The 22,500-nt window shown below is 39.8% G+C and overlaps 1 protein-coding gene across 2 annotated transcripts; it reads right to left on the bottom strand.

Annotated features, from left to right (window-relative positions):
- Positions 1-4,397: 4,397 nt before the first annotated feature.
- LOC138038018 (carbohydrate sulfotransferase 10-like) lies at positions 4,398-18,464 on the bottom strand. Of its 2 annotated transcripts, none has more exons than XM_068883842.1 (4): positions 18,308-18,464; positions 11,381-11,535; positions 9,816-9,868; positions 4,398-5,483 (listed from the first exon to the last, which is right to left on the bottom strand). In XM_068883842.1, exons 2-4 carry the CDS (start codon positions 11,457-11,459, stop codon positions 4,584-4,586), a joined length of 1,032 nt encoding a protein of 343 aa, XP_068739943.1. In that variant the 5' UTR covers positions 11,460-11,535; positions 18,308-18,464; the 3' UTR covers positions 4,398-4,583. The 2 variants fall into 2 exon arrangements, with proteins under 2 accessions (XP_068739943.1, XP_068739942.1); XM_068883841.1 differs by lacking the exon at positions 18,308-18,464 and adding an exon at positions 15,413-15,500.
- Positions 18,465-22,500: the final 4,036 nt, after the last annotated feature.

The raw sequence follows: 22,500 nt of genomic DNA, 5'->3' as shown, positions 1-22,500 counted from the left end.
TTTAGATCTATTTGTCGGTACAAACATTTATAGAAAAATGTCATATCTTTAAGCTCTCTATCATAAATTAGTGGTAGCAAGTCTAATCTAATAAGTCTTTCCTTATAAGACATTTCTCCAATGCGAGACCGCAGTATCCATCGAGTGGCTCTTCTCTGCACGCGCTCTATCTTGCCTTGTAGGTAGCTATGACTTGGAGACCACACTTGCGTTCCATAGCAAAGTTGCGATTTAACAAGGGACAAATATAATGTCCGTCTGACTGCTACATTTAACAATAGTGGGCAAGCACGCTTGAGAAGACCAAGTAACTTATTCGCTTTCGACACAATAGCATTAATACGTTTGACCCATGAAAGAGTGCTAGTGACAATGATTCCAAGGTCATTCTCTTCAGCCACGCGAGTGAGTTGCACGTTGTTAAGGGTGTAATTATAATGCATGGGTTCTTTCTTGCGTGTGACCGTCAGGACTTTACATTTAGAGATGTTAAATTGAATGTTATTATATCGCGTCCATACATCCATATTTGAAAGGGTGGTTTGCAAAAACTTCGCACTTGACAGCACCAAAGATCTTTGAATCGTCAGCATAAAGTGCGGTATTTACCTCACCATTTAAAGCGTTAGGCAGATCGTTAATAAAAATAACAAACATAAGCGGACCCAGGAGACTCCCTTGGGGCACTTGGGTCACTCCAGAGGTAACAGGGGCCCATTGTGACGAAGCACCTTCAGGAACTACTCGTTGAAAACGGCCAGAAAGATAATTAGTAAGCCATGAAAGCAAATTACCAGCGATCCCGTACGCGTTCAGCTTAGCAAGCAGAATGTTGTGATCTACACTATCAAAAGCTTTTGAAAAATCTAAGTAGATCACATCTGTCTGTATGTTCCTATCTAGGTTAAGCCCGACATCATGGAGAACCGAAAGTAACCGGGTCACACATGATCGATTTTTCAAAAAACCATGCTGAAGGTCGGTTGTCAAGCGCTTTAAGTGCTCATAAAGAAGATTGAAAACACAGCGTTCAAGGACTTTGCTAGTAATCGGTAACAAGGATATCGGGCGATAGTGTTCAGCTAGTTCCTTAGAGTACCTTTTATGGATTGGTACAATATCAGCAGATTTCCATCCACTTGGGAGTTTGGCGCTACCAAGCGAATGATTGAAACTGAGACTTGGTGCGATTTGATCACAACATTCTTTGAGAAGGCGAGCTAGAATTCCATCGGGGCCACTTGCTTTCGAGGTGTCAAGGTTTTTCAGGTGGTCACGCACTTCGTCAACAGACACCTGTACGATTACGATTACGATTCACGAGAAAATATATCGCCCCATTCACGAGAAAATAAATCACCCCATCACGCTTTACGTAAAAAGTATAGGGCACCCTCGTGAACAACCAAACAATAAAAATCACTGGTTCTTAATAGCTGGAAGAATTGGAGATAGTCAGCCAGCAAATCGAAAGTCATGAATATCTTACATTGACCTAAATGCGTTAAGGACAACATCATAAAGTGATTATCGCTGGCTAAACCGAAGAGGAAAGATGCGCACTAAGTCCACCATGTTGGATGAATAGAGGAGAAAGACTGGTGCCAAATGTTGCCTCGATCACATTCACTACGTACTTCCGGTTTTCCATGTGTTCCTCATTAAAAATGGAAGACAAAACAAGAAAGGGCGCAGCTGGAGGTGATATTTTGTCGTGTTTCAACAAGAGATCGAGAGTGCAAAAAAAGTCCTCTAACTTGGCCGTGTGCAGCTAAATGTTAATAAATATTTGTGACTGATGTTGTTGCCCAGATTGCTGGAAATGCCATTTCCGAGCTCCTAGATTTCAACCTTTTCTGGAGGAGCATGCCCCCAGACCCCCTAGGGGAAAGCGGCCACAGCCGCTACCGGTATTTCACAAAACCAGCCATTTACAAAAACCTTATTGAAACCCCTGTCAAAAAAAGAAGATTGCAAAACCATTTCATTAAATTAATTAATAATTTGTCAAGCCAGTGCATGTTTCCATAAATCTATACAGTCTTTGACTGTCCTTCTCACTTAAAAATAAGTAGAAGAGAACAGAGGAGAAGAAACCAAACAAACAATCAAAATCTGTAACTCTCCTTAATCCGTAAGGGATGCGTTATCTCTGAAGCCAAGGCCGGGTAGTAGGATTGGCTTTGTTGGCATCGGCTCGTTTGGCCATAACTTTGTCTCTTGCGAGGCGACGCACAAATTTACAGACTATAGCCTTTGGTCTGGGATCTTGGCTTGAATTATTTCTGCCAGGAACTCGATGCGCTGTATCAATATCGTTTATCGAGACATCTGCACCCATTTCTCTGAACAAAGCTACACATATCCCGCTAGTTTCATCTGCAGACTCGTTAGTTCCCTTTTCTGGCACGCCAACTATCTTTATGTTGTAGCGATAGCTATAAGCTTGGAACTCGTCTATCGCCTCCGCTACATTGTCAATCTTCACAGCAAGCTCAGATACGCATTTGCCGAGACGCTGTAGTTCCTTTTTAACTGCAATTCTGAAGTCGTTAAGATCGTGATATTCCTTACTTTGATAGGACAAGGTATATTCCTCATCCGTTGTCACGTTGGCAGTAGCTTGAGTAGCGTAACCTTCAGGCGGTTCTTCCAGTTGCGATGCTGATCGAGCTTCATGTTCCTCTAAAAAAACACGCTTTCAGTGCAGGTTATGCTCAGTAATAGCTCTTAACTACATCCTTCTTCGCGGAAACACTATGGAACGAAACCTCCAACTCTCACAACTTAGCTATAAAGGGAACAAAAGCCCCGAGTAAACGGCATCAATATTTGCTTCAACATCCTTTCGATTTTGTTGAACGATGTTGACAGCTGACAAAAAATCATTTCCTTTTTTTCTTCAGATTTAGAAAGCGTGTTTGCTTAACACCTGAATGGGAAAATTTTGAGCTTTGAGTTTTATCCAAAGGTTGTTTATTTTGAGTGTAATTTCACGGTCCGCCATTACTCACGTTCAAAACTGACCGATTAAACCTCAGAGAGTTGGATCTAGAGAAAATGACGTCATTTACTCACTAGCTTAAAATTTCAGTGTGTAAACGCAATTTATTATATATGCAAAACACGGGTTAAAAGTCTGAAAGCCCGAAACTCCCGTGCTGCATATTAATTCAGCCGCGTACACACGCATTGCATTCTTAAACTAGTGAGTCTTTGACGTCATTTTCTCTTCGACCCAGCTCTCTCAAGATTTTAAAGTTAGTAATGGCGGACCAATAAATAAGAAAAATCCAGTTGAAATAAACAAGTCTCTTCTTAAAATCAGAACTTAAAACTTGGGTCAGTTAGTGTTTAGTTAACATAGTTTTCAAATCCAAATAAAAAAAATATTTGTTTTTTTCGCCGTAGTACCACTTTAAGCACGCGACGTTTTTGAGTGGCGCACGGCAACCGGAAGTGAGCTGTTTTCCCTTTTAATAAAGGGGGTAGTTCTAAAGAAACTGTGGTGCTGCGTTGGTGGGGAAGTAGTACACAAAAATTTGGTTTTATCAACGGAGTTGATAATGTAAATTGACCGTACAGGGATTCTAAAAGATGACGTTTCCAGCGTTAGCCCTTCGTCAGAGCGAATCGAGGAATTACCATAATTCCTCGATTCGCTCTGACGAAGGGCTAACGCTCGAAACGTCAGCTTTTAGAATCCCTGTACGGTGGTCAACTTACATTATCAACTCCGTTGATAAAACCAAATTTTGTGTTTTCCCTTTTAACTTGTCTTGTCACTACCACCTTTATATTGCTGAGTATCTTTCCTCCATTAGAGATGATTAGGTTAAAAATCTGGGAGACACTACTGTCCTGACATGCGAATGTTCATTTCCGGTTGCCGTCCGCGGCTCAAAAACGTCGCGTGCTTTTGAAGGTTACTAGAAACATGTGTTAAATTTCTTGGAATTTGTATTACATATGACGTACAGCTTCTAGTTGAAAAAACACTTAAAGCAAAGGTTGAATGAGTTCTGGCAACACTGCAACGCAAGTCATCGTAAGTCCTAGCTCTTCATTTGCGTTTCGCCTAAAATTATAAAAGAACTCATCAACTTTAATTTAGAGGCCAAGCCGCTGTTGCTTGCAGTAAAGTCGCGAGGGCGAACATTCCCATTAATTTTCGTGTTTCGCTTGCAACCCGATGCATAAATTTGCAGGTACTCGATCCCGCCAGCTTACCTGGTCATATTACCTGCTAATTTACGAGACAGTTATCACAAATAGGCCATTTCCGAGTTCAAGTCTGCCTACCCTTCAAAGCGAGTCTAAGTGCGAAGTTTTTGTGATGGTAATTAGTTCTACTTTACATATGAATCAAAACTAATTTTCATAAGAAAAACTTCGCACTTAAACTCGTTTTGAAAAAGAGGCAGACATCAACTCGGAAATGGCCTATTACATTTCGTGATCTACTCTTTAGAGTTCTTGCCACAATAAATGGCGTCAAAACGTGGGTAAAAATTATAGTTTTTCTGTTCAACAATTTTCTGGACCCCAACGAACTAATCATAAATGCTTAAAGTCTTAACCTTTCATTGTTGTCGCTTTTTGGTTGACAATTGTAAAGCTTCACCTGAAAAACCTCCCAAGAGGTCTGAGAGGACTCCTGGGAAATGGTAATTGAACATTTCATAGTCTTTCTCAAAGAGCTTAACAAGCTGAGAAATCTCAACTTCGGGAATAGTACCGAAACTTTTTCGCATTTTGGTTGTAGTGTTATGGGTGATAAAAGGTGGAAAAGTCGCGACTTTATCCATTTCAGTTCGTCGAAGAATGTAGGGAGCTTCTTCTTGCATATCGTTGAAGTGGCCAATAAAGTCAAAATTTATGTTGCAAGGAAGACAAAGGTTCTCGTACGTAGCCCAGTGACGATCTTCATTGAATCCAATGGTACTTATGTAGTGTATAAACTTCCTAAATGTTAACTTGTCGTGTGATCTCGGATCTACGGTGCTACGGAAGTAGTCCACCATTTTCTTATAATACGTTTCAGTGTAGTACACTTCCGGATTATGTACGAACTTGTCTTCATAGGCCGACAACAACCTCTCCAGGGGATCACGAACAAATACGAATTTAAAGTAAGTTCGAAGCCTAACTTCAATCTCCTCGGCAGAATAACCCTGACTAAGAAACTTAAAGTTCTTAGGATTGTGAATAACACTTCTATCGGCGACATTCGGGCGGTTGTCGAGAGCCAAGAACACCTTATTCCACTGTGTACAAGCCACCTTAGGAATAAAGCAATACACTACTTTATATTTGTCGTTTACCATAAAATAGCCCAATTTTTTTCGGTCAATGTTTCCTTTAGTATAGGTAAGATTGTGTGACTCGCAATATCTTCTGAGATATTTTTGTCGATCTCTTTGTCTTTGTTCCAAAAGCTGTGGATGTGGATCAATGGAGCCGCTAGGGGAAAGTGGTTTCACCTGTGGATGATAAAATTACACGCAGTTTGAGCAAGTTTCATGGAGATTACTTCAAGGGAAAAGAGAACCTGTCCAAGTAGTAAGCAAAAATAGCGCCCATATCTCACCCCCTCCCAACTGGAGGTATTAGAGAGTAATACACGAATCTCTGAACGCTTGTGAGGTATTTTCAATTTATCTTGCCCGCGCGCCCAGTGATATCGTGAATATGCAGTTCCCTTTGAATTAATTTTGTTTCAAAAACAAAAATGATTCTATCCGTTATCTGTTGCAGAGATTCCCTGACAACGCTCACGCGCAAAGCTGACCAACTTCGCGCTTGCTTTCCAACATGACCGAGTGATCAATCTTTTATCTGTTCAAATCTGGAGAAAATCTTACTACATCCGCCTTATTTTCCTGGAGAAATCCTGACATCTCTGGTGAATAGAAGTTAGAAAACACTTTTTTAGGAAGTTTCCTTGGGAATACAAGCAGTACTGCTAATAGTTTCGGTGGTAAACATGTCTTCACCGGCCGCTGGTGTTTTGGCCCGGGGGAGGAAAGCTAAAAAGGGCTTATGATGCCACTTTTGAAGGGGAAGAGGAATCTGCCTCAGTCTGAAACAAACAAATAACAAATAATTCAATGGTCACCGTTGCAAAAAAAGCCACAGTCTCGCAAGACTAAAACTGCTGAGAGCGGTCTAATGGATTCTTTCGTCTAAGAGGTGACAAAGAAGACGAACAAACTGGCCCTGCATTGCCAGACAAGGTGGTCGCTGTGTTCAGAAGTATCTTTGAGGGTGCAAAACGGAAAGAAAAGATAAAACGGCCTGAAAACTGTAGTTTTCTGAAAGTAACAAAAGTAAATCCAGTAATCGGAGACATTGCACAATGAAATACTCCCAGCACAGATGCAAAGCTTCAAAAAATGCAAGAAACTTTTATTAAAGGTCTCATTCCCAAGTAACGCATTTAGCTAGGATAATTGCTGAGACTAATGAATGCAGTTGGTTGCAGCTTGTAGCTACCAATCACCAAATTAATCGTGTGTCGAGGAGGAAAGTTTAATTTAAGACAGATTTGGAAGAAGACTTCAAAGCAATCTGTAGCAGAAAACAAACAGTCGGCAGTGAGCTGTTTGGTGATGATCTGACGGAACGTCTTAAAGTGGTCACTGAAAGCAAAACGACTTACCGTCCACAAGAAGAGAGCACAATCAAGATGATATCAATATGGAGGGCGTAGTAATTATGCAAGGTCTTTTTTAACCACCAGAAGGGGTCGCTGTCACAGGGGACGATCCCCGGCCAAAGATCACAGCAGGGCCGAAGAAGCCCGTATCCGTCCAAAAAATCAAGCAAAATCCAAACCAAGAAAGCAAGTGCTGTGAAGACCACTTAACACCTAAAGAAAGAAGTGTAAGCTGTAGTTATCAAATGAAAGTTGGAAATGCGACAGGAATCCTCTGCAGCATCTTTGGGAATTCGCAAGCTTGATAGGTGTTTCTGCGAATAATTGCTTTTGATAGGTATTATGGTATCATTTTTTCCAGGGGTTGAATATGGTAAGTCGTATTACCTCCAAATCTAGATAGAGAAAACCAATTCCCTGAAACGAGCCACAAACCAGAAAAATGCAGGAGGCTGTTGGTCCCCAGAGAAGCAACTCATGTACGTTAATCCAAGAGAACTTTTAGCCATTCAATCTGGTCTTCAATCCTTTTTCAATGACTGACGACATAGTCATATTAAAGTCTTCACTGACAACACAACTGCAGTATCTTTTCTGCGTAATATAGGCGGTTCCCATTCCACTCCCTGCAATGACATCTCCAGGGAGATTTGGTTCTAGTATAAGGTAACGGTAACTCATATCCCAGGGTCACAGAATACTAGCAGATAAGGTCTCACGGATCTTTCACAATGCCTTAGAATGGAAGCTCGACAAGACATGCTTTGATAACTTAGGGAAAATGTTTGACTATCCAGACATTGGTATGTTTAGTTCTAGACTCAATTTCGAAGTTAAATGTTATGCCTCCCGGGAACCTGACCCCAAGATGACTTTACACTGCATTGGGGTGAACATTTCAGCTATATGTTTCCTCCCTTTAGTGTCATTCCCCACGTCTTTTAGAAGATAGAGGAAGATCAAACGAAAGTGTCGTTAATAGCGCCCTAGTGGGAACCTCGGGCCTGGTACCCCAAGCTTGCCAGATTGCTGGTGGCCAGATCAGTACTATTGCCCCAAGCTTCCAACATTGTGAATTTATCGTTCAACCCAGAAAAGAAACATGCCATTTGGAATAAACTGCGATTGATGGGATGTCTACTATCAGGCAAACCAAGGCATTTCGAACCGAACTCAAGACATCATGCTCTTGGAGATCAGGTACAGGAGATCAGGAGATCAGGTACAAAAAAGCAGTCACCAATTTTACCTCAGGATGTGGGTCCTCTTTGCAAGTTGAGGAGGTGCTGATCCCCCTTCAGCCACCTGTGAGTAAAGTACGTGACTTCCTTTCTGAACTTTACTGACGACTGTGGTCTTGGATACAGCGCGCTTAACACTGCAAGGTGCGCCCTGTCAACAACTATTACCCTGTTGTATGGAACCATGACAGCTGGTTCACACTCCTTGATCCAAAGGTATATTAAAGCTGCTTTCCAGACAAGACAAGCTTTCTCTTGGTATCAGACCACATGAGATTTGTCTGTGGTATTGAATTGTCTGAAGGAATGACATACTGTGAATACCTTGTCCCTTCAGCACCTCACCTTTAAGTTACTTATGTCATGAATGTGTGAATCCTTTCACTTAATGAACGTCTCTTCATTGCGGAAATCTTAGTCATTGCACACATTTGTCATCAACCATTTTGTTAAGAGTTCTTCACCAGGCCAATCTAAACCAGTCCTGTTTTTACCACAGTCTCCTGCAGACTCACTTGTTTGTGTGTTTGTGTGTTGAGGAATACCTTCGACGTACAGCCCTCTCAAGGCGAATGAACACAAATTGTTTGTTAGTTATGTCTCCCCATATAAAAGTGTAGGTAAACACACCATTGGACGAAGGGTGGATTAAGACTGTTATGGCCCTGGCTGGCAAAGCTCACAGTACCAAAACGGCTACTTTCACTAAAGCCAAGGTGTTTTATGTTCCCACAACATCTATTATAAATGCTGTCACTTTTACAACAAGCCTGTTGCGGTTGAGTGACGGGGAAGCTATTTGCGTAGTGCAAGTAATAATAATGGGACAGTGGTTACTACCTTTTGATACTCAGAGATTGTTTTCATATTCTACACTTCATTATCCTAGTTGTGGTGACAGTTTCAGTGCAACCTTGATATGTTATGGCTCTTTCTCAGTATCGCCATCTCTAACTTCATGTTTGCCAGGCTAGACGGGCTTATTAGAATAAAGTTTACAGTTACTTCTTATATATCGTGTATCTCATGCCCACATGAAACTGTGCGATAGATGACGCATGAAGTTTGATCGGGATTCTATCCATCCATCTGTAGATCTAGAGCATGACAACGGATAGAATCTCGATCAAACTTCAATTTCCAGGTAAGTCTCGTTTAAGCATTAATTTTAAAAATATATCTATAAAATTTTTAAAAAATGAGTGAACAAATGCAAAACGAAAATATGTCATGGGAGATTATTATAACCAATCGGATTCAAGAATTTTATAATAGTTACGATTCAACTCAACGCCGAACAAAAATAGAAAAGTGCAATTTTAAACATCGTCTGCAACAGGACGAAATACTACAGCCTAACATCACGAAGGAGACGCCCCTTTGCACCTGAAAGAAGACGAGTTCGTTATGTTCTCCCAGCGGGTGAACCAGCGTAATCATGGACACTGATACTGTCCTCCCTAATCGTCGAAAGACGATACCAGCTCCTCAACAAAGACCCCGGACACGCCGTCCGACCCTTACCCTCAGGAAGAAGTCGGAGACAAGGCGACTTCTCTTCAGTTCAGTATGATTTCGGTCCCAGCTGTTAGCATCAATAGTGAAATGTTAACACTGGCTATCAAAATGCAAGGGCTACACTTTAAGTTCAAGAAAGGCTATCTGGTTACTCGATTAGCACAAGTAGTCAGGCCTCCTGATTGATAGATTTATAGTTATGTACTTCTTCGCAGGCTTTGTTTATTAATTTAATGGAATTGAACTCTGTTCTAATTATAAGGAGGAATATCCCAATTTGGCTCATTTGCAGAAAAAGCAGCAACGAAATGTGAAGAACAGATTATAAAGTAAAGATGGGTGAAATACGATTTGTAGGATACGATAAAGAAAACTGGGGTTTAGGAGCTCGCACTTACCTTTAGAATAGGAGTAGTAGAAACTGGTTCTTTGATGTATTTCCTCGAGAATTCTGAGAGAACGAAAAAGAAGCAACTTTAATTTTTAAAACCTAACCTCTATTTTTTTAGAGGACAGGGAATGAATGACTAATACAATTTCTCAGCGAGCTGTCTTCTCGGAGTCAAGATTCTGGACTTTACTCTGGTTGGCAGAAAAACGAGAAAGATCTTGATCCCTGCTCCGATTGGTTGTAGAATTGCAAATACTACTTCCAGTGAAATTGTTCAACATTATACCTTCTGCTTTCACTTATTTTTTCACTCCTATATCAAGTAGGCACCAATAAAAAAATAGACTGGCTTTTAAATGGTCATTCTTCATTCCTTCTGCCGGGACAAACTATTGGGAAATTCAACATTCATTTAGAGGGGGTCTGTTCTTTGGGATATTGAAGAGTCTTTAAAAAAACCTTGCTTTACTAATTTTTGGTGTTTCTTTAAATATTTTATGATTATATTTCATATTAATTTTGTTTATATTTCCTCTTTTTTTTCTCCCGACTCGACATTTCGGTGGCCTCATGGTCAGTGCGCTCGACTCCGGGTTCGGGTCCTCGCCGCGGACATTGTGTTGTTTCCTTGGGCAAGACACTTTACTCGCACGGTGCCTCTCTCCACCCAGGTGCATAAATGGGTACCAGCGAATTTAATGCTGGGTGGGGTAGCCCTACGATGGACTAGCATCCCATCCAGGGGGGAGTAGAAGTACCCCTTGTCACTTCATGCTACAGTAACCGGAGATGGGCCTTCTAGGCTCGTAGCAGATTTTAAGTGACCTCGTCTCTATTCTTTGTTGTCGTTGTTTTTTTATGTTTGCCTGTCTTTCATGATTCTGATATTTGTGCCTCATAATACGTAATTCTTACACTCGTCATTTTAATCTCCCTAACCACTCCAAAAAACACATGGCTATCTGCGGCCTTTCCCTACATCTAGGTACGACGGAAAGCCGCAAGAATCTGGAACAAAAATTCATCTTCGAAATCGGCACCCTTAATCCTCACGGTATTAACGAACGCTTTTCATTTAACTAATGTATTCCTATTATTCACGTTGCCATGTTACCATGTTACCATAGCGTAGCTCCTACCCTACTATAACAACTACACATAACCCACAATTCCTCGATTCGGTCTGACGAAGGGCTAACGCTCGAAACGTCAGCTTTTAGAATCTCTGCATGTACGATGGCCAATTTACATTATCAACTCCGTTGATAAAACCAAATTTCTTTTTAAACTCTAGTATTGTGCATCACTTTGAGCCAACCTGAAACTGCTGGGAACGCGGAAGTGATTTAAAATGCATGTTTAATCTGAGTCAATGAAAGGCCTGAACTTGCAAACAGATCCAGCATAGAGTTTGGGACAGGGAAGGGTTGCTTTTACTGTCAAGATACGGACATCAATGAGTCCAAATCTGACATTTCTTTATGGTGAGAGGAGTGAAACACACATTCGATTTCCCCATTATACTTAAGTCACAGTACTCTTTGTTTGAAAACACATAACGCTAAGAATTACCTGAATAAATACTAAGGGCCAAGAAACAAGCCAGGAGAAGAGCTAACATAATGGTACCTTCTACAGCGCGCCCGCCCATTTCGACGAGATACTTCCTGTCAGTGTTTACACACTGCCTTCTTCGTGAGGCTTCCAAGGTACTAAGGACGTTCCTCCTTGAAAAAGACAAATGAGAAATGTTTTCATTAAAACCAACAATCCTATTATTTACACCAACGTGTCGAAGAATAATTATAGGAAGGCTCCAACATCAATCAGCGAGCATTTCCTTCGCAGACAGTAAGACTGTAGAAGAACTCATCGCAAAATTTTAGAAGAAAAAAATATACGCTATAGGAAACAAAAAGATGCACATGAACAATGAGCAAGTGGTTAAAAATTTAAGATTTTTATTAGCCATGAAAACGGTTTAATTGGTGATAACAAGTATCGCTGACGTAAACTGAAAAGCAAGATATTGTGATCAACAGTATCGAAAGCCGCTGGGAGGTTTCAAAAGTCACAAAATTACAGTCTTGTGATTGTAATTTAAATAATTATCACAATATCATTTTGCACCCCTTTTTGTGCTAAAGTATTGCCTGTAGGCCCTACTGAACTGTCTCGTTCAAGTTATTTTCCTTAATGTATCAGCTTTATCTTCCAAGCCGACATGCTCGATTGTACAAGACTCACGGCGGGCATTCTTCATTCTTCATTCAATTCCGAACATCTGCAGGAACTTCAGTACCCGGGAATGGATAAGTGTTGCCCTGCCTATATAGAACCATCCATTCCAAGACGCAACCTTCAGCAACACAATCGTTCAAGGATTGCCCAAGTTTCTCATGCAGATTGGAAAACTGTTATAGAGAGAAGCCACGTATGCCCTCTTGCCCAGGTGCTTTCCAGTTAGGCATAGTTCTAACCTTCTTTGAACTACCAGCGAGATAAGGGTATAAACCTGGAAGAGCCCTGAGGATTGCACATGCAATCAGGTTTTATCGTGATAAGAAATAGGTTCAGAGACAGCATTAAAAAATCAAAAACAAACACTGAGGTTGAAAGAGCGATGACATCGACTGCTTGAAATTTGAATGTACTGTATGGGGCGCATGAACATATCATCGGTGAGGTGCGCCACAAATCTGAGACCCTCATGAAGATTCGTCTACAACAATTAATATAGAAGACAAACACTAGATGAAAAAACAGATTTGAAACGAGAAAGCTTTCGGGACAGTATTAAATACGGAATAACAAGAAAAAAGACGATCTGCATTGTGTATATATGTCCGAGCGTCACAGATGATCTCAAAAAGACAATGAAAGAGCGAGAAAACGTAAAGAACGCTGCCCCAGAGCAGTATAAATAACTGAAGAATCAAGTCAGAATAAAAGTGTAAAAGATGCAAAATAAGATTGGCTGTCCATGAGTGTCAAAATATTGAAAATCTTCACATAAAGAAAAACAACAAATGTATATGGATATCAAAGAAATGACAAACAACAAAAGCAAGAAATCTATGGGGAGAGCATCAAAAGTTCTCTTAAGCTTCGAGAAACCATAGGCAGCCCAAGCTCGCGTCACTACAGACAGCCGTTGAGAATTTAAACGCGTTATAAGACTTTGAATGGGAAATAAAATACCGTCCATTATGAAGCCTTAAAAATGCTCAATTTAACGTTCATTCAATAAAATGAATAAAAATGACTCACCTCTGGTGTATTCTTGTGCCTTTTGGAGCTTATTTTACCGTTTCGGGAAGTCCGTGTTTTCAATGTTCTAGAACAGTGAAAACACGGACTCTGCCCTTTTCTGGAGAATTAGAATTTTATTGAGATACGTCTTGCCTGCCTGACCCCATGCCGGAAGGCCGTATGTTAAATAGGGATGGATTAGTGATTTGTAAAAATTCAATACCATTTTCAGAGGTACATAATGGCGTAGTTTTGCAAAAAGCGCAACATTTTTACTAATCTTTGTAGCAATAGCATCAATATGGTGCAATTCTATTCTATTCTATTCTATTCTATTCTATTCTATTCTATTCTATTCTATTCTATTCTATTCTATTCTATTCTGAGTTCTTGAAGATTTTTCAAAGGCTACACAATTTATTCCACACAGCAATATCAGTTCGAAACCGCGCAAACCACCTAGCGAGGTAGAAATATAGAAATATAGTTTTCCTATTCGAATCGTGCGGCACTGGAATAGCTTACCACTCTCCAGAGTCTATCGTCTAAGCCAGGGGCTTAGACTGCTTCAAGAGAGTACTAAAACTCTTCCTCAATGTGTATTACCTGTCCATACGTTCTTTCTAGTAAACTGTAATCTGACATTCCTTTCATTTTTATGCGCAGGTGTACTTTGTACGTAGTTAAAGCTATATTTTTATATTTATGCATTCTTTTTTATTGAGGTGCGGTATTGCGGAAAATTAATTCAGTTTTTAAAGTTCAATTTCATTCATCTAAAAGGATCTGTACGAATTGTCTCCTATTTTGATAGAAAAAAAAGCACGAAGGTTCTATACGGAAGATTTTCAGAAACTTCGTAAACCCAGGAGTTGTTTATTATTCCACCTGCATGTGAGAATTAACAATTCATTTCTTCGGGTTTCCAAACCCAAATATTCATTATATTGTTTTCTATTGCCTACTTTCTCAAATCCGATAATACCCATCCCCCCCCCCCCCCACCCCTCCCTAAACATTTGCTCCTGCAATTTTCTCCTGGTACATGAAGAGAAATAGTAAACACTGCCTGTGCAAATTTTTTGGCGGGAAAAGAGGTATATTATGGGATTTGAGAAAGTAGAGAAAGCACTAAACACAGTATTCACCAGCTTCCACTCCTAGAATCCTTAAATCGAGTTTAACGTGTTTTTTTTTTTTTTAACTTGTTGTCTCAAGCAGTCGCATTAATTAGTTTCATCAGCATTGTTTCTTGAAGCCATCTGTGCCCGTCCCTGCCTTCTCGTAACAACAAATTATCCGCTTCAAGTGACTTTTTCGAATTTCTAGATTTTGCAGCTTATAGTTACGATCTTCAATCTATTGGCTGTGGCTTTTTCCACTTTTTCAGAATTTGTTCGGAAGCTTTCTCTAAGTCGTTTGTTATTTCTAATACAGTTAACATGTGGTCTTCGCCAGCACTTCATTTCACGTCGAAGGCGTCATTCTGTCGAGATAGATAATTGATTGATCGTTTCGATAGGTACAGTGTATTTACCACTTCATCTCAAGATTGAACGGGCGCCAAAATAAACATCAACATAATTTCTAACACAAGCACAAAATACTCAGGCCTCAGAGAGCTCGGTTCATCGATGACCGATGCAGTCAAATTTGTTCTTGTATTTCTTTCAAATTCTAAAAATGTTTTAAGTGGTCTCTTAAAGCGGTTCAAGGATTATCAAGGAACGGTTGTCTCGGTTCTTGGAAATGTTGTAAATTTTTAGATTTTCTTTAAATTCAGCCAATTGATCATACATCATACCCGTATAACAAAAGACGCGCGCACCACAATTGTCTAGTTTCTAACCAACGATCCTTTACTGGGGTATCTAATATTGGAATAAGTGATCATTGCCTTGTCTATGCTATTAGGAAGATCAGTATCTTGAAAACAAATCCCAAAATAACATCTACGAGGTGCTTCAAGGTCTTTGTTCCAGCCAGTTTTGACCTTACACGTGCCCGCTGGCACTGGTTCAAACTGAAGGTGACCCAAATAAAGCATGGGATACATGGAAATAAATTTTCATGCATTTGCCGATAGTCACCCTCCTTTAAAGAAAACGAGAGTCAGGGGTAATTCTTCTCCATGGAACTTGACAAGCGTTAGAAAATGGCGTCACGATGCTAAAACCACATTGACTGAGAGTAACAATAAACATCAGAAAAACTTGGTTAATTATACTATATTAAAGCAGCAAGAGTTGAGTGTAACGACAACTACTTCAAAGAAAATTCTACTAATATCAAGAACACTTAGTGCTCCTGTGCTTGAACTACTAGACACTTAAATGAAGTTCCTTTCTTTACCTTAAAGTTTCTTTTTCCTTTCCTCTTTTTTCCTTTCCTAAATATACATTTCGCAGAAATTGGACCATCTTTAGCCTCTGACATCTCAGACACAACAAAAACATGCACCCACTATATTACGCCTGTTGAATCTACTTTTAGTCTGAAAAATACCGCGACATCCTGTGGTGAAATATTCAATACCATTAAAAGCCTACCTACAAATAAAGCCATTGGGCTTGACAATATATCGGTCCGCCTCCTTAAGAGGCTGCACCAATACTTGCCCCTTCTTTAACGTCCATGGTTAACTTGTCAATAACTACTGGAACCTTGCCAGATGAATGGAAGCATGCCAGTCTTTCCAAGTTTCAAAGAAGGTTTAACTCGTTACTAGTAAAATGATCAAAAGGGTAGTATTCAATCAACTTTATAAATATCTAAACGAAAACAAACTGTTGCGAACAGTTAATTGTTCTTTCTTGTATGCGAATTAGTTTTTCGGTCGTATTCTTTTTACTCAGGTTGCACTACCTCATTAGTGAACACAATCAGTTAAGTGTCGTAGGAGTTTTCTTGTTATCCCCCCAGGGGCCAATTAGTACAAGTATATTAGGACGGAAAATTTGTTAAGGACGGTGCCTACGTTCTGCACATCTCGAGATACTCGGGTTTCCTATCGGTGATGCTTACTAATACAGGGATATTTTTGGGTGGTTTGAAATTATGCAGAGAAAGTAGATCTTAGTAAGTACTATTGGTATCCAAAAAGAAATTTGGGGTAACCGTGCATTTTTGAGAGATAGTTAAGCTTCAAGTTGAGAAAGAACGCCATACATCGCTTTGTATTTTAAAGCCTTTTACAAATATTGTTCATGAATTATCTTTGAAAAATGCCTGGTTACCCCGATTTTCTTTTTCGATTTCGATAACACTTGTTAAGATCTACATTTCCCGCATAATCGTAAACCGGGGCAAAAATACCTTTGAATTAGTAGGCACCGTCCTTAAATCATTTTTCGTCCTGTTAAACCGAGTGCATGTTATATAGCTGCACAAGTACCCCTTTTTCCTGTCTTGTTGTATACATTCGGTAAGCCTTGTCATTTGTTAAATATTGTCTTTTTGGTTCATATTTTACGTAGTTAATTAAGCTCCTAATTATAACTCATATTACTGTATTTCTTTGTTTCTCTGAATCAACCTCGCATTGCTTCCCGGTTTGTTTGTTAGCAGAGACAAGTGTTTGGAAAAAAGCAGAGTTGTTTCTTTTTCTTGTCGAGTATACTTTGACCTTCACATAAACTATTAGCTGACTCACAGTCAGCTAACAGTTTTGAGAGGCGATAAATGAGTGGATCATGCAATATAGATAATTAGCTCCTAAACAGTGTGATATTCTTGGATCTAAAAAAAAAGCCTTTCACACCATTAACCACTCCATCCTTCTTCAGAAACTCGAGTTTTACGAGGTCAAGTCTATGGCGTTAGCCTGGTTTAAATCCTACTTTCAGGATAGACGAAAACAGAAAACTTTAGCTGCTGGTGAACTCTCGAAGGTGGCTGGAAGCAGTTTCACTACTTTTAGATACCTTCTTAATAGATGGGATATAACTACTATACTGTATCACGTAACAGCAATCTTATGGTACCATTGAAACACCAATTATTGCTTAACTATTGTGACATAATAGGTTACCATGGCAACATGAGAGCTCTCCAAAAACACTATATTTCGTTTTTATTAACCCTCATTTTTCGTTGTAGAATAGTAATTAGCAATTTGAGATCTAGCTATCAGCAAAGTTTAAACTAAATTAAGTGGAGCCAATTCAGAGCTACCTTAAATTTTTGAAACATTTAAACCCTTTCCGCTCAACAATACTCTGCACTAATTCTTTGATTTGCCAGCTTAACTCTCTCTTTCTAAGCCACTGTTTTAGAGGCTCCTCAAAAGTGAAAACCCAGTTGTAATTTGGTCTACAACCGCGCAAGGTAGAGAAATGGGTTTAGTACCGGGTTAACGTCACAGACTATTTTGCATTGTGATAGTTCTTTGAAGTAATTTGTGACGTCAATACGGTATCAAACCCATTCCCCTTCATAGCCCGAGTGTTCCTAAATGTCGCGGATTGCGACTCAAAGTCATGGGTCGGGGGTGCGGGTGTGGATAAAAGTCGTGGATACCCAAAAATAAATTTACTTATGCTCTTCAATTTTGTTTTCGATTAGTGCTTAGAGCTTAAAAATAAGGATCAAGGAATTCATGAAAATCGTGGAAAAAGAACTCTTGTAATTTTCTTTAGAACAAAGCTTTCTTCCTTTAGCAAGGTATTCATTGGCCAATGGAAATGAATTAATTTGATCGGATTACCTTTGGAGTCCAAAGGTCTGTAATCGCTCGAGTCTGTAATCGCTCGTGATAATTCCCAGTCGGTAGTCTTGTAAAATAGTATTTGAACACTGTGTTTTTTTAAATTCCTATGCTATTATTGCAATTATAATGTTATTGTATTTACTGAAGATTTTTAACGAGTTTAAGTAAAGAACTACCAATACATCTCCTTCTAACCCCGACGGGTAGGATGCTCTACCCATATCGCCGAATCCTTTGCCTTTGTCTATTTGCCTGGGCCGTTGCATGGGAACTACCCCTTACCACGGTCGCAAGACAAGTGAATAAGACATAGTTTGATGCCAACGTGGATCGAAGAAGTTTGAATGCACCTTAAAAAATCACAGAGTAGCATCATTGTCAACCTGGTTCCAGTGTGAACCTGAATTTCGACAAGTGAATAGTTCAAATCGAACAAAGAACAAGCAAGATGAAAAAGTTGGTGAGTTCGAACAAACTTTTCCTCTTGCGCGCGGCGGCTAAATACGGTCTTTCAACGCCCGAATTCAAAATCTGTTTACCTTGTGATTGAGAAAACAAACTGCGGCTTGACGTCGCTCCCAGAATTGTTTTTGCGTTGATGAATGATTTAATGAAAGTTTATCCTTTTTCATTGGACTGTGAGTGGTGTGCATTTGTGGCCCTGGAATATTCGGCGACCGCAGCTCACTTGGTCGTCCGTCACCGAATCCCTCAAACAACCAAAGTTCGCCGTCTTCAGCCACGAGAACGACAATACACAATATCTTAGACGACGACAAATGAGAATATTTGTTCCACTTTCTTACGATGATATCGGGCTTACAGACTGGGACACGCAATTTCTTTGAGGTTCCTGTGTGATAACTATCCGAGAGCAATATTTAATTAGGGCAGCCTCCGAGATTTAGGGCTTCATCCGCATCCGAGTCAAAGCTTAAAAATAAGGATCAAGGAATTCATAGAAAGTGTGGAAAAAGAACTCTTGTAATTTTCTTTAGAACAAAGCTTTCTTCCTGTAGCACGGTATTCATTGGCCAATGGAAATGAATTAATTTGATCGGATTACCTTTGGAGACACCGTTAATGCTCGTTTTCCCATCAGTACGTCCTTAACCACGTGTGACTTTGATCTTCATTCTCCGAATTACAAATACAAGTTCCTTTTAAAGCGTCAGCGTAGCTTTTATCCCCGTCCATAATAAAAAAAAGTTTCAACGCTGATCGAAAAATAACTTAAACTGAGTGCAACCTAAGCACGTGTCTTGTACAATCATTGCTTCGGTGTCTCGAAATATTCAACTTTTCGGTGGCGTGATGGGTCTGGGTGATTTGGTATGAGAAAAATCTCTTTCATGTACAGAGATGTTTTTCTGAGGGTTTTCAAGCAAGCAAGCAACCGTGGACAGTTACTTCTGTCGGTGTACGTTGAACTGTCAAACTGGCTTGATCTGATCGGTGTAATTACAAATGGAGAACGTAGATTTGATATAGTAATGTACTATATTTTGGCTGACCAAACCAGTCTTCTTCAGGTAGAATAAGAGTTTAAAACTAAATCAAATCTACGTTGTATCGGCTTTTGTTAACTATTCAGTTTTTCTCAGGGTATGTGCATGTATGATATTTTTTCCCCTATGACAATATAAATACTCTGCTCACTTAAAGGTAAAGATTTTTTTCCAGTCTTGGTCATGTACAGGATTATTTTTGTCTAAATACTCTTACATGATATTTTTTTCAAAATCTCCCAACCCTTCCTCACTCCCCTCATGAGTTGGGTTTCGCGGCGAAATTTCCACCCAACAACGTCTGGCATATCGTCTCTTGACGTCACTCAGACACAAAGTCGCCTGCGATTAAGTCCTGCAAGCTCATGTTCATTAACAAGAGTGCGTGCAGGAATATTCTTACTTGTACGAACTCATTTTAATGAACAAAAGAAAGGACCAAACCTCCTGAGTATTATCACATGATCTGTATTGGGAAAACAAAATGTACAAGCGAAAAAGGTCTATTGGGCGGTTCAAGAAGGACATCAATTACGTAACAGTCTGTAATCGCTCGTGATAATTCTCAGTCGGTAGTCTTGTAAAATAGTATTTGAACACTGTGGTTTTAATTCCTATGCTATTTTATTATTGCAATTATAATGTTATTGTATTTACTGAAGATTTTTAACGAGTTTAAGTAAAGAACTACCAATACATCTCCTTCTAACCCCGCCAGGTAGGATGCTCTACCCATATCGCCGAATCCTTTGCCTTTGTCTATTTGCCTGGGCCGTTGCATGGGAACTACCCCTTACCACGGTCGCAAGACAAGTGAATAAGACACAGTTTGATGCCAATGTGGATCGAAGAAATTTGAATGCACCTTAAAAAATCACAGAGTAGCATCATTGTCAACCTGGTTCCAGTGTGAACCTGAATTTCGACAAGTGAATAGTTCAAATCGAACAAAGAACAAGCAAGATGAAAAAGTTGGTGAGTTCGAATAAACTTTTCCTGTTGCGCGCGGCGACTAAATACGGTCTTTCAACGCCCGAATTCAAAATCTGTTTACCTTGTGATTGAGAAAACAAACTGCGGCTTGACGTCGCTCCCAGAATTGTTTTTCCGTTGATGAATGGTTTAATGAAAGTTTATCCTTTTTCATTGGACTGTAAGTGGTGTGCATTTGTGGCCCTGGAATATTCGGCGACCGCAGCTCACTTGGTCGTCCGTCACCGAATCCCTCAAATAACCAAAGTTCGCCGTCTTCAGCCACGAGAACGACAATGCACAACATCTTAGACGACCGTTACAAATGAGAATATTTGTTCCACTTTCTTACGATGATATCGGGCTTACAGACAGGGACACGCAATTTCTTGGAGATTCCTGTGTGATAACTATCCGAGAGCAATATTTAATTAGGACAGCCTCCGAGATTTAGGCCTCATGATTGTGTTCTTGCGAACTTGACATACATTACTGTAACAATCAAGTGAAGCTATGTGATCCTCGCAGTTATGAACGCAATTTTAGCAAATGCGTAGAGAAGCCTGAGAAACTTATATATTTTTAGCCATAACCAATATTCCATTTCAAAATGTCTTAACTACAATTATCATTTTTACACTTAAGCTTTTAACTAGAATTTCTTAAATTGTATTTATAATATGATAGTTTTTATATTTATATATTTATTAGCTTTAAGATAGGTAGACAGGAAGGATCACATCAGGACTCTAGTCTTGGGTTTGGAAGAACCTGCATAAACAAATAAAGTCAAAGTCAAAGTAAGAAATTCAGGACTTCTAAGGGGTATGAATCCGTGAATTGAGCTAGCGATGCCCGGCGGTGAGACGCCCCGGTCAACTGATCTATGAAGCCACTGATGTTGAGCTGAGCTGGTCCGTCTGTGGATTGAAATGTTCCCGTCATTAATAAATCAACGAATGAAATGATCTATGAAATGAATCGAATCATGTATCAAACTGCGGATATGAATCAAGTGAAGCTATGATCCTTGTAGTTATGAATGCAATTTTAGCAATTGTGTAGAAAACCCTGGGGTTTGAACCAGTGCCACCGATATTGGGAGCTGGTCATTTGTGTCTTGATATCGACTTCGGACGAAATGATTTATGAAATAAATCATACACTGTACTGTGGATATGAAATCAAGTGTAGCCATCAAGTGTAGCCACCATCTTCATCAATATGCAGACGCCGTCAATATGCAAGTAGGGGGACGGGTATTTGCTGCATCGTACCTTCAACTCGAGCATGCGCTGTATAGAAAATGTAAGTTAAAGCTTGCTAACATTTTTTTTAATTCCTTTTGTGATGGTCTAGTATGGACATAAAGCTTTAATGCCTTTTTAAGAAAAAGAAAACAGAGGTTTTTGAAAAACATAAGTGTTCACGAAATACAACCACGGAAGATAACAGGTGCTGTTATCTCTGTCGGCCTGTTTGTATTTCGTTCCTAGTTCTTCTTAAAAACTTCGCAAGATAACCCTATCCCCAGGAATAATTGGGGTGAAAATTATCATAAAGGAGTAGAAATATCGAAATATGCGGGAGCGATAAAAGAGAGATATATACGACTCGAAAGAGAAGCCCAAAGTGGTAGATCGTGAACGTACACTACAGCTACCTTTTTGTAGCAAGTGTTCTCAAGCCAAGTTATTGCAAAGAACTTAACTAGGAGCTTATGGTAACGCCATTGATCACTGACGAACTTAAGCGGCAATGACTGGTCGCAAGGGAAACAATGAGTTTTGGTTCCCCTAGACCACTAATGTTCCCCGAGGCAAAGCCGAGGGAACATCGAGGGTCGAGGGGAAACAAAACTCACTGTTTCCCGTGGGGCCATTAAGTGTTTTGTTGACACGTACTCCTCCAATCGGAAAAGGTATTTGAGTTGGGAGGTATAAAAAGAACTGTTGTCCATCAGCTACCCACGTTCACCTCTCTTCAAAGAAATCAAGTGTGATCGATTACAAAGAAGAAAGTCTTGACCCAAATCGACGGAGCTTTTGTGAGTGACGATAGGTTTTGAGCTATCCAAAAGGTAGCAATGATACCCATACATCATTTGTAAAGTTCCCAAACTTTTTAAGCAACGGCACACAAAATTTTAGACGCCAGGCTTTAAATTCCCTCTATGGTAGAAAGATTTCTAGCTTGACGACAAGAAAATAATGATCTTTTGCTAACAGATAATTTGTTCCTTTTACATGCAA

Source organism: Montipora capricornis, chromosome 2, assembly GCF_036669925.1.
Source record: "Montipora capricornis isolate CH-2021 chromosome 2, ASM3666992v2, whole genome shotgun sequence".
Classification (NCBI taxonomy): domain Eukaryota; kingdom Metazoa; phylum Cnidaria; class Anthozoa; order Scleractinia; family Acroporidae; genus Montipora; species Montipora capricornis.
The sequence above is the reverse complement of the archived record's forward strand: the minus strand, read 5'-3'. Positions and strand labels throughout refer to the sequence as shown.